Below are 13,214 nucleotides of genomic sequence, written 5' to 3'. Positions count from 1 at the left end.
AGGACCCAGAGAGGTTATGTGACCAGGCTTACTGGTTTTTTTTTTTTAATCATTCCATTCTTGCAGGAACTAATGGCGATCCCATAAGAACAGTGTTAACCCTTTCTTATTCTCAATGACCTAATTACATTCTGTAGCCCCACCTCTTAAAGGGTCCACCACCTCTTAACATGTTCTAACTCATGGTATTTAGCTATTTGTGTTCAAACCACACCCACACCATGCCAGCTGACAGCAATAAGGCTGTCTCAGAGAGCCCAGGATGAGTTTGCAAGGAAGGACATGTTGTGTGAAGATGAAGGAAGAAAGAACTCAGGAGGGTTTCTGCAGCTGAGAATGCCCATTGGCACAACGGGCTGCAAGGATGCTAAAAAAGCAGTTTAATGCCAAATGATAGAGGCCTCTGAACTTCACCACAGAAGCTTGGCATCGCCTCTGTAGCCTTGGGAAGCCAGGGCAGGTTTTCCAGGAGATGATCTGTATAAATTGCCCTAGCCCTTAAATGTGCTCGGCCACATCTGTCCAGTTGTTGAGTCTGGATTAGGGAAAGGTGCTGAGATATGGGCTGGGAGGAAATGAGCCAAGAAGGGTGAGCTGTCCCTGAGTCCAGAGGGTCATTGCGGTCAGAGTGGCATCACGGTTTTGTTATCCTTGCTCTTCCCCATGAGGGAGAAATCTTAGAATATTCTAAGCTGATGGATAGCCTCATTCTTCTTTGAAAACAAGGCCATCGCGCTTTGTACAACAGTAAGGGGGAGGCAAACACATATTGAAACTTCAATGTTTCTGTAAAAACTCAACAGAAAGGCACTCACGTTCAGATTCAGAGCACTTCACAGCGCCCGCTGAAGAATTTGGATTGTGTTTCTGTACTGGCCTTCATGTTCAATTCTCTCTGGAGTGATAGGTTGGAAAATGTAGCTGTGGAAAATCTGCATTGAGAAATGAGGAAGAATCTTAGTCTCTGCCTGTGCAGGATGGGATGCTGGAGGTCGTGGGTCACAGAGGCACCTGAATATCCTCTGATCAGTCTGGTCCAAGGAGACCAAGAAGGCCACAGAGGAAATCTTGTCAAGTAATAAATGGATGCGTTCCCACCATCCTGCCATCTTCCCTAAGTGGGCTGCCTCAAGTGCTGGCTGACTGTTGGGTTTTATTCGTTGAAGAGTTCAAAATGACAGAAAGCAGTGTAGGAAGGTCTCCCACTTCCTGCCAAGAGGTGTCCCAACCTGATTTCAGAAGCAATACAGAATATCAAATGTTTACTAGTGGGGGGAGGGGCTGCACCTTGTGTATTTGTTTTCAATTATGTTCATAATAAATGTCAAGCTGAGTGACTTAATTGAAAAAATAAAATTTATCCTCTCAGAGTTCCAAATATCAGGCATTTGAACAAGGTTTCTCTGGGCGAAAATCAACATGCTAGCAAGGGTGTTATTTCTTTGTATCGGTCCCAGGAGAGAATTTGTGTCCTTCTAGAGGCTGCTTGCATTCCTTGGCTTCTAGTTCCTTCCCTCATGTTTGAAAGTGGGAATCCCTGTGTCTTTGACTCTTTTCTACTATTGCATCTCTCTGTAGCCAACTGTAAATAGGAAAGTCCTATGCCATCAATAATTGTGAACAAATGGGATACACCTGAAAAATCCTGGACACTCTCCCACCTCAAGGCCCCTAACCTTTATTACATGACTCTGGTACCATATTAGGTAACACACTCTTGAGGTCCAGGGATTAGGCTATGCTCATTTATTGGAGAAGGGCATTTTTTCTATTTTTCATACCGTATGTTAAGCTATCATGTACAGGATATGGGCCCACTTTCTGCACCCTCTTCCATGCCACTAAACACTTAGGTGTATCCCAGCTTCCCCCAGAAATACCCTTATCCACTGGGGTGGAGATCCAGGCAGCTAAGTATGGAACAAGGGCACCTGGCTTTTCTACTACTAACCTCACTAATTGAGAGTCTCATGTGTCCTTGAGCTAGTAAATTACCCCGACACACACACAGAGAGAGAGAGAGAGAGAGAGAGAGAGAGAGAGAGAGAGAGAGAGAGAGAGAGAGAGAGAGAGAGAGAGAGAGACATCCTTACCGGCCTGTTGCTTAGTAAAGATGTCAAGATGCAGACAACACACAAATCAGCGTCATTTGAGGAAATGATAATGAGGAATTGATGTCTTCAGCAGTGCTGGAATGTTTCTCTGGCCAGAGTCCTTGCTCTCCATCCATTGCAGCTGGCCTTTTGCATTCAGACATTCCAGTCCTTGAAGTCCACAACCTCCCAAGAGATCAGCCCTCTTGTTTTTCAGAACAACAGAATCCTATACAAAAATGACCAGGCTGCCTCCAGTTCAGCCCTCTTGCCACGCTCAAGGCAAAGATGCCGTTCCCTGAAGCGCCATGAAGCTGTTCAGTCACTGCCATTCTTTCTGGGTTTCTCTTTAGCTAAATGTTCCTGTATTTGGAGATTGCTCATTTTCCCTGCCACCCAGACCCAAATAATCACACAGAAACTTTGTTAATCACAGCACTGTTCGGTCAATAGCTTAAGTATATTCCTAGCTAGCTCTTACTTCTTAAATTAACCCATTTCTATTAATCTGTATATCACCCCAAGGCAGTTACCTACCAGTAAGGTTCCAGCATCCTTCTCCTTCAGCAGCTACATGGCATCTCCTTGACTTCGCCTACACTCTCTCTATAAATGTCTTCCAACCTGGCTATATTCTGCCCTGCCATAGGCCAAAGCAGATTCTTTATTAACCAATGACAATAAGGCATATTCACAGCATACAGAGGGGAATCCCACATCATCCCATGAAAGTAACTTATGAAATGCTACCTGTGGTAATATCAAAACCCAAAGCAATCAGTGATTTTCATCCATCTGCCTGGCACAGCCCAGATCATGCCGGGTCTGATCCTTGGGAATCCAACTCCAGTCTCAGCTGGTACTTGGGTGCCTCTGGAGGTTTTCCTTGAATGTAGTTTCTAAAATTTATGAAATCTTGAAATGACTTTTTACGGAACCCAGTCTCAAAGCAAGATGCCCTTAAGTGTAAATTCCAAATTTACTTTAGTCTGAAGTTGAGTGGGTGAGATTACGGTACCCTCAAGGCTCTTGTAATGTGCTGAGCACCGTTCAGTGCTGGCATTGGAGGGAAATTCCTTTACGAGTATAGAACTCGTTCATTCATCTGTTTATTGCTGCATCCAGCCAATAAATATTTGCTGAACACTTACTATTAATGAGGACTCAGTGGTGAGCAAAACAGTCTGATGGGAAACACCAATACAAATGGGCATGATAACTGAAATGATAAAAAGACAGGGGTCTTATAGAGCTTGTAACAAGATAGGTAGATTTTTAAGCCATGCTGTTAAATGCATACATTTCCCCTCTTAAGACTATCACACAGGTTACAGTGTAGAAAGCAGAGGAGCCAGGGCCTGCCTGTCCTTTTATAAATGTCTGTAACCATGGGGTCTATGGAGCATATAGTGTTAGTTGATTAGCCCAATCCCATTTCTACCCTCCTCCCCTGCCTCCATGTAATACAGGGGCTGGAAACACCAAGCACCTTCCCCTGCCCCAGCCCTCCTCTGAGGCTCCAAGGAGCTGTGTGACTCCCTTCTGGCCTGAGACTTGAGAAGACACTGGGGTCTTCTAGAAAGGAGCGTGCTTTTCCTTACTAGAGGAACAAATGCGAACTCTCCATTTTGTCCCCCCATTAGCAGAAATGTGGAGCCTCTCTGTGGCAATGTCAGCTGCCATCCACACAAGCTGCTCCTAAGGGAGAAAGCTCGCGGGCTGTTGTTATTGTCATTACCCACACAGTGGTTCAAACAGTTGGTTTCCCTCAAAACTGCTTAGCAAGCATCGTATTAGCTAGAAGACGGAATCCCAAGATACCCTTAGAACCTTGAACTGGGATGGGAAAAAAATGGTGGTGAGTTGTGCTGGAATCCATGCCAAGAGCCTCCTCAAGTCGAATCCCTTAGTGTTTCACTTCTTGGGCCAACTGTCTCCAAGACATCCTTAACCATAAGCCTGGATCCCTGAGTTGCTAATTGTAATCATCCATTATGACTGAGAAGGAATTCTTCTTCCTGCTTTTGGTGTGCTGTGTATGCGGTGTATGTGTGTATATGTGCGATATGTGTAGGTGGATACGTGTGAAGATGAACATTCATGTGTGTGTGTACAGGTGTCTGTATGTGTCACGGTGCACATGCGGAGTTAAGAGGACCATCTTGGGCATTAGTTCTCACCTTCTACCTTGTGTGAGATGTGGTCTCCGTGACTGTTCACTGCTGTATGTGTGAGTAACTCGCCCATTCTTCTACCTGGGGATTCTTGCGTCTTTGCCTTGCACCTCATTATAAGAGCACTAGGGTTACAGATGCACACTGCTATCCCAGCTCTATGTAAGTTCTAAGGGTTCAAACTTGGGTACTCGACTTGTTCAGCGAGCACTTTAACCCCTGAACTGTCTCCCAAGCCCATCTACCTGCCTCTTTAACTGTAGAAAGTCACTCAGGGCCTGGCATTAAAAGTAACTAAGTGAACCTGAATACATTTAAGGTTGGATATATATATATATATATATATATATATATATATATATATATATCCAGATCTTTGGGAGCCAGATGGGCTAGGTCACATTCAGTGGAGCAGATACATTTCATATGGTGAATTGTGATTGTCATCAGCCAGCTCAGATCTCTGCCTCTAATCAATTTCATTCATTCACAGACACAAGGAAAGACTAGGTCTTTCATTAAATGCAAGAGCCACAGCCGAAATTTCAAAGTCAAGGTGAAACATTTAGATGAAAAGACCTCCATGCCAGAGGCATAGGGCATCAGCTTATTTATGTTTATAACTTTTATATGTTTATAACTTCCTGCCCTGGAGTTGGAGGCATTTTTCTTTTCAATAATTGCACCATAATTTCCCCATACTTGACATTTTTTTAATTCTCCGCTGAGGAAACAATGCATGAGATAAATAAATTAGTTCATTGAATCATTAAATTGCACAAACAGTACTAATATGGGCCCTTTGTCATTTCTGACAGGACTGTCATCCAGAAAGCAGAGACGAGCAGGCCTGGGCTGACCAAGAAGGGCCAGTGCCAGGGCCTCTTGGGTGCTGCATCTGTGTCTGGTTTCTAATGTCATCTGCCTGATATAGTCTGTAAAAAAAAAAAAAATCAGGACTCCCCAGACCTACCCAACTCCAACTCCAATCTGTGATGTTGCCATTCCTCAGACACGGGTTAGCCCTGGGCAGGTCAGAGCAGGCCCTCCTATTCTCAAACCAGATTATCCACTTAGTAAACCCACATATAACTGTAGAGACGAGATAGTGATGTCCAGAGGTGTGGAGTCACGCAGAGGTCGCGGGTCTCTCTAGATCGTAGTCCAGTGTTGCGGTCCCACTGTGGCTTCCATGTCTAAGAGACCATCGCTCTTCTTCCCTCCACTCAGAACTAATTCAGTGAACTGCCTATTGCTTCTGAGAAAGAAAGGCCACTGGCTAGTGCAACGGCTGCTGTACTTCTGATGTTTGGGAAAGTGTTGTACCTGTTTATCTGAGCTGGGTGCTGAGCTCCTTGGAGAAAAATGCCCTTATTACTGGGGCTTACCCAGGCAGAACCAGGCAAGCTGGTTTCTCTGCTTCACCTGGCTGTCAGATAGGGGCCACCTGCTCCTTGATTGGCACAGGAACACATAGGTCTAAACACATTCCCTAAGACACGGGTCTTCATATCAAAGGATGTCAGGGAGCTTACCGTGTTATTCCCTGTGAACAAAAGGTGTCAGAGTGAGATGCAACCGAACAGTCAGGAAAATAGAAGTCAGTCTGTTCCTGTCTCCTCATCCCCAGGGCGATGAAGGAGGGTGCTAGCTAAGGTTTTCTGATGACCCCAAAGGGTGGAGAGCTTTCTGTTTTATAGAGCCTGGTGATATACTGTATCCAGGCAGACTCGGGTAGGAATCCCAAATTTCTCACTTAGTAGCTCCGAGACCTTCTGGACCTCGTGTTAACTTCTTTGATAAAGAACTTTGAAACATGAGGAACAAATTAGACATCTATGGAAGATACCTAAGGCAGATAAGCATGAAGCAGATGTTTGAAAATGCCCATTAGTGCTCTTATAAGCTCCTGGGGCCTTCTTGGTAATTCTCCAAAGCCCATGCCAAGGAATTTCAGAGAGAGTGCTGTAGCGGGTGATGCTCCAGCATCAAGCAAAGCCACCAAACACTTGTCTATCATGACAGTGGGATAAGCAACCACCACCGGGACAGCCTGTAAGAGTTTTAAAGGAGATGGTAAATGCTGTATATTAAGTTTCTACATTCTTAAAAGGGGTTGGTTTCAAGGCACCAACTAAATCTAAGATACATCCATTCTGATCGCCTGCCAAATATCCGTTCCGGCTTTAGCAATTTTTGAAAAGTACCTTTTGTCTTTAAAGTAAGCATCCATTGAGTCAGCAGCATAGAAACATTGGCTTCTTGCTTCTGAGTGAGCATGGAAGCCAGGACTGCACTAAGATGTGGTTTTGGTCCTAATCACTGAAAAGTCTCACACCTTCCTCGGGACATGAACTATCTGAGGCCAATAGCAAAGCTGATAAGCACAGCCATGCAGACACAGATGCATGGTAAGCCCGTGCTCACACGTATTTGGGAATTGCAACCAGGTAGGCCTATGATCAAAGGTCAGTGGGTAGAGTCCCTGTCCACCATGAGGTCAGGGCAAGGACTACAGTGTGTATCAATACCACAGCGGAGTCAGGCATGGGACACTGCAGAGTTCTTTTTCCATACATCCAATGCTGCAAACAGCTCAGAATGTAGTCCCCTTTGTAATAATGTCATTCCAGTGAGGAACCAGCAGTCCTTTTTGCTATGCTAATTTTTTTATTCGTTTCTTGTCTCCCTGTGTAGCATGGCTGGCCTTGAACTCAGGATGCTCTTGTCTCTTCTTCTCTAGTGCTATGATGACAGGCACATGCAGCCACACCCAGGAAGATTGATTGGCCTTTTGATCTGGCTATTACCTCTGATGAGCAAACACTGCTAGACATATTGTGGACCAACATAACAAGACATATGTCTTCCTCTTTAGTAAATATGCCCTTCTGGGATTTCAACACATGGGGAAGCAAGAGGGCGGAGGAGAAAGAAGCCAGACAAAATTCCTCTGGGTAGCCAGTTCTTCCCTTCTGGCCCACAGTAGCAGAGACTGAATGTTATTACGATCTAATGCCTGCTCAGATGTCTAACGGAATTGAATTATTGGCTCCCTGCCAATCCTCAAAGACTGTGCTGCCTTTCTCATTGCAACCATCCATGTAACTGAGACTTCTGCTTCCAAACAGCTCGCTAGATAAAAGGCATGGGTTACTTTTTAAACGTGACCATATTTTTTCTAGCAGTAACTTTCCTTGGCCATTGATGAGTAATACTCAGGGTGGTTGTCTGGTTGAATTTAGCTAAAAAGCCAGCATTAGCTGAGATGAATAACAGGACTGTGGATTAAATTCCTTCTTAGACTGTAGTTAAGCAGAACACAGGTTTCCAGGCTGCAAGGAATGACTCTCCTGCCTATGAGGTGCTCGCTGTCATCAGAGGGGCTGGGGCCTTAGGAGTCTTTCACAGTCTCTTCTTTGTTTACTTAGTAGTGCTTGGGATGGGTTGCAGGACGGTCTTTCTCCCAGAGGTCCTGCCTGGACTTCCTAATGATTAGCTTATGTTAGCATTTAAAGATAAACCTTAGGAAACTGTCATCTTGGAAGAATCAAACATGGCAGTTTCTTATGATAAAAGCTTAATTTGAATACAAGGATAAATTTCATTACATCCATACTGATGCTCATCTTGGACCCCATCATGAACCCCAATGCACTTGCTCTTCCCTGGGTGCGCTAGCCAGTTGTTCCTATAGAACGTGCTGTGGCCTCCCCACACCTAGCGAACATTGGTACTGTGTCCCACCTGGGTGGGGTTCCCCCTAATTCCTGTTGCTAGCTTTCATGTTATTTACACCAAGACTATTTAATAGAGGCTTGCATTTTTCATTACTGTGCAAGAGAACCACTAACCCCTCTTTTCTTCAACCTCTTCCAGATCGAGGACATCATTACGAAGATGCAAGACGACAAGACAGGGGGTGTGCCCATCAGAACAGTCAAGAGCTTTCTCTCCAAAATCCCCAGTGTCGTCACAGGTAATGCATCCCCCACAAGGCGTCAGGGGCAGCCAGACTTCTAGAGTGGCGTGGAGGTGTCTAGGGGTGAGTCACGCTTTTGTGAGGCCCATCCTACCCTTTGTCCATCGTCAAGAACTGCCCTCCGGTGATGAACCTTTCACGTGCGTGTGTGTAGCCATTGCCTCTGGGAGTGCATGAACTGGCAGATTATCCATGTGGCCTGTGGCAATAAACAAATGCAGAAATCCTCTTAAAAATTAGGCAGATTTCTGGGCAGCGGTGGTGCACACCTTTAATTCCAGCACTCAGGAGGCAGAGGCAGGTGGATCTCTATGAGTGCAAGGCCAGCCTGGTCTACAGAGTGAGCTCAAGGACAGACTCCAAAGCTACACAAAGAAACCCTGTCTCAAAAAATAAATCAGAAACAACAAAAAAATTAAGCAGGTCTCATTTTGTTTGGGGTTGTTTGTTTGCTTGTTTCTTTTGGAATATGATCTTACTGTGTAACTCAGGCTGGCCTTGACCCTATGATCTTCCTGCCTCAACCTCCCAGTGCTGGGATAATAAGTGTATACCACCATGCCCAGCTCCATTTAAATGTGTTTAAAGAAATTCTTATGTTCAAGTTCTATAAAATACTCTTACTAAATTTTTAATTTATTGCACTCAAACTCCTTTTCTAAAAGAAAATTTAAAATATTGCTCTGCATTCTGTTGCCTTTTAGTGGTTCAATATAGTCAAGATTATATCTTTAAAAGTTAAGATTTTTTTTAAAAAAAATTTAACTGTATGTGTTACCACGTATGCATACACATCTGGGTGGAAGTCTCCTTAGACCCCAAAGGAATGCATCAAGTCCCTTTGCACCTGATTGAGAGCCTCCCAGTATGGGTGCTGAGAAGTGAACTCGGGTCCTCAGTAAAAGCATCATGTATTTTCAACTGCTGAGTTGTCTTTCCAGCCCCCTTTTAAAATTTTTGTTTGTGAAATATATTAGACTCATTGCTATAGTTCCAATAATAATCGTAATCACATAGCTTTTTGCCATATAAATAATACCAATATCTTAGAGTCCCCTTATTTTTTATTATTTTATTATTTTTTCATTATTTATATTATGTTTATAATTAATTTCATTTATATTTATAAATAATATTATTTACATTGATATTTATGATATAAATATCAATAATAAAAATACTGATATATATTGATTATATATTCATATATAAATAATATTTATTATTATGTACTAATAAATGAATTCCCCTCCCTGCTCTCCCTCTGTTTCCATTGAATAAGTCATTTTCCTTCAGTTTTCTTACAGAGGTATGTACTCCTTGCTACCCAAACAAACAAGTAAATGAATCTAGGCAAAAGTTTTGGCAATTCTCTCTTTTCCAAAATTTGGCTATTTGCTTTCCAAAACTCAGGGACCATCAGAACTTGGTATCTGTTAAATGCCATAATGGCTAAAAATACACTGCTGGAGCCAGGACTGGGATGGCGTGATCGAGCTGGCACTTTTTCTTGTTGCTGGTGCAAGTACAAAATGGTGGGGCTCCTCTGAGAAAGAGGTTGGCAGTTTCTTAGAAAGGCCGGCATTGCTTACCCCTCCTAGGTATTTACCCAGGAGACATGAAAATGCATCTTTACAAAATTTATATGCGAAGATTTGTAGCAGCTTTATTCACAATCTCCTCAGCCTAGAAACAATCCAAATGTCATTTATCGGACAATCTCAGCAATAGAACAGAGTGAACCAGAAGCGCATGCAATAGCCTGGACTGGTCTCAGCATTGGTTTCCTTGAGTTTTATTTATTTATTTTTTAAAGTCAGACGGAAAAGGTTATAATGTTTTATGCCATGCACATTCACAGTATGGGAAGAAGTAAGTATGATGAAGGAGGGTCATCTGTCTATCTGTTGCTTTCATTGGTTAATTAATAAAGAAACTGCTTGGCCTGATAGGGCAGAATTTAGATAGGTGGAGTAGACTGAACAGAATGCTGGGAAAAAGGGAAGTAAGGCAGTCGCCATAGCTCTCCTCTCCAAGATGGATGCAGGTTAAGATCTTCCCAGTAAGCCCCCACCTAGTGGTGCTACACACATTAATAGAAATGGGTTGATCAAGATGTGAAAGTTAGCCAGTAAGAGGCTAGAGCTAATGGTCCAAGCAGTGTTTAAAAGAATACAGTTTCCGTGTAATTATTTTGGGTAAAGCTAGCTGGTGGCCGGGAACTGGGAGGCGGGAAGCAGCCCGCCACTCCTACTACATAAGTAGTTGCCAGGTTCCTAGGGACAGTTAGCAAGGTGATAGAAATACTCGGTACCCAGACTGTGGGACCAGTAATGTGAACCTGCGTGGGTCCTCCTTCACAAGCGTGTGCACCACAGAAAGCTGCTATTGCTTCATGCTAACCAAAAAGGCAAATAAGCCCTGAGTAATGAGGAGTACTCCAACTCATTGCCCATGATGTCGCTGTTTGAACCCAAATACGGCCAAAGCCCAGGCTGCCGTGATAGACAAGGTGGAATGTAAGCAATGGAAAATTGTTTCACGTGGCTCCAAAAATTAAGTCTGGGATCGGGGTGCCGGCGCTGCCAGGTCTGCCGAGAACCACCGCTCTGATTGTAGACTACCCGCTTATACCATATGGCATAAAGAGAGCACTCTGGTCACTTTAAGGGAACTAATGCCATTCATTAGGGCTTCACCCTCATAAACCACTTCTCAAAGGCTCTGCCTCTGTCCTATGGGGATTAGATCTCAGCACAAGTATTTCACAGAGTCACAAAAATTCATGTTTTAGCAAGTACCAAGTATATCTGGAAGCTGCATTGTGTTTGAAATTCCTCTAAACAGAGTTAAATTCATGAACTATCACGAACTAATATTTTTACTCTGTCAGATTTTATTTAATAGTACAGAATTTGTTTTGTGATAGGACATCCCCTTTTAGATCAAGCTGTCCTTGAACTTGTTATATAGTCCAGGCTTGCCTTGAACCCATAACCTTGCCTCAGCCTTCCAAGTACTGGTTTACACTTGTGTGCCGCCGTACCTGACTCACAATTGTTAAGTCTATGAACAGATTGGTCTGTTGTTTTTCCTACCTTTGTTGATAGTTTAGACACCAAATTTATGCAAGTTTCCTAAGACGAACTATGGAATGCCTCTATCTGCTGATACTGTATTGTTCTCTGAAAACTAATTTCTTTCTGTCTAGCCAAGTGTATAATTTTCATTACTTTTTATAGTTAAAAGTTCCATTCTGTTATTTTCCCAATTTGTTTGCCCACTCGCTCATTTCATTATTAGTTGGGTATCCGCTAAGTTTTAGTTTGTTTTCTCTAGCTGTGATAAACACCATGACCGAAATTAACTTGGAAAGGGAAGGGTTTATTTGGCTTCAAAGTCCACATTATTGTCCATCACTGAGGAAAGTCGGGCCCAGCACTGAAGCAGGAGCCTGAGGCAGGAGCTGAAGCAGAAACTAGGGAGGAACCTGCTTAGAGGCTTAATCCCCATACCTTGCACAGCTTGCTTTTTCCTGCAGCACAGGATCACAGGCCCAGGGTTGTACCCCCCACAATAGACTGAGCCCCCCACCTCTGCATTAATCAATCACGAGAGTGCCCCCACAGACTTGCCTGAGGGCCAGTCTGATGGAGGCATTTTGACAGTTGTGGTTTCTTCTTCCCACAAGACTGTAGCTTGGGTCAAGTCGACAAAAACTAACCAGTCAAGACGTACTAAGTGTACTTTGAACTGAACAATCCATTCAACTTGCAATGAATACTTTACTTACTTATCTTATCAGGATATAAACCCTTTACAAAACAAAGAGCATCTGTATTTTTTAAAATCAAAACCAAAATACTTTAGAGATAAAAATATACCAACCTAGGAATATTGATTTAAAAAAATAATAATTAGAAAGGAGTTAGGGAGGAATGGGGAAGAACAAAAATTCATGTTTTAGCAAGTACCAAGTATATCTGGAAGCTGCACTGTGTTTGAAATTCCTCTAAACAGAGTTAAATTCATGAACTATCACGAACTAATATTTTATTAATATTTATGAACCAAGCAGGTAATAAAAATAAAGCTTTCTAGAATTCACCAGGGGCATCAAGTGCATCGATACATGTTCCGCGACATTCACGATCGTGTGAACAGATGCCTGGTCTTTCAGATAGGCCCTGTTGTAAGCCGGCTTCTGGTCTGTTTGTTTAGAGCCTTGCTGGTATATCCTTTCCTGGAGCTGGAGGGGTGACATCAGAGAAAAGAAGTGTTTTGTGACCTTCAGTCTTAGAAATTAAGCTTATCTGGTGAATTCTTTCAGGACCTATTTAGACCTTGCACGGGAAGCACCTATTTGGATTAAGTGTATGAAAACTACAGCCCCCTCCCTCCGTGGGAAACTTAAGCCCCCTCCCACTATGGTATCCTCTCGATTTTTATCTAGGTCTTCAAATGTTTCCTCTGCTTCATTGGAAGCATCATTATTAAGTATTTACTACAAGAAAATAAATGCATGTAACAAAAACAAAGATACATTGTATCGTTCTAACCTACATTAGGTAAAGGAGGTTCCTTAGCACAATGTGTAGACTTCAGGAAGCTGTGAGTTTGGCAAAGTAGATCCAAAGAGTAGGGTTGGCCAGGCTAGATTTGAGGTTGAAAAGGGCCTCGGATAGTCCTGTTTGAAATAAAGGACTGAAGATCTGGAGAGCTGCAGACAGTTTATAGAGAAAGTAGAAATGGAGGAGTCATGGTGTTCAAGGACTTGACATGCACTACAACCTCCACCTGTTCACCTGTAAGGCACCCTCTACCTAGTCAGGGACAGCCTGCTCTAGCTAGTCAGGGACAGCCTGCTCTACCTAGTCAGGGACAGCCTGCTCTACCTAGTCAGGGACAGCCTGCTCTACCTAGTCAGGGGACAGCCTGCTCTATCTAGTCAGGAGGTAGCCTGCT

General features: G+C 43.3%; 1 protein-coding gene across 7 annotated transcripts in view; it reads left to right on the top strand.

Moving 5' to 3' along the window:
- Positions 1–13,214, top strand: part of Rgs6 (regulator of G protein signaling 6) — a 531,193-nt gene that overhangs the window by 353,997 nt on the left and 163,982 nt on the right. For all 7 annotated transcript variants that reach the window (XM_075947415.1, XM_075947418.1, XM_075947412.1 and 4 more), the window contains exon 3: positions 8,147–8,246. In XM_075947415.1, the coding sequence (XP_075803530.1) occupies positions 8,147–8,246 (100 nt within the window). The remainder of the gene's footprint in view (positions 1–8,146; positions 8,247–13,214) is intronic.

This window comes from Microtus pennsylvanicus, chromosome 14, assembly GCF_037038515.1.
Source record: "Microtus pennsylvanicus isolate mMicPen1 chromosome 14, mMicPen1.hap1, whole genome shotgun sequence".
Classification (NCBI taxonomy): Eukaryota; Metazoa; Chordata; class Mammalia; order Rodentia; family Cricetidae; genus Microtus; species Microtus pennsylvanicus.
Note: the sequence above shows the minus strand (reverse complement) of the source record. Positions and strands in the feature narration are given on the sequence as shown.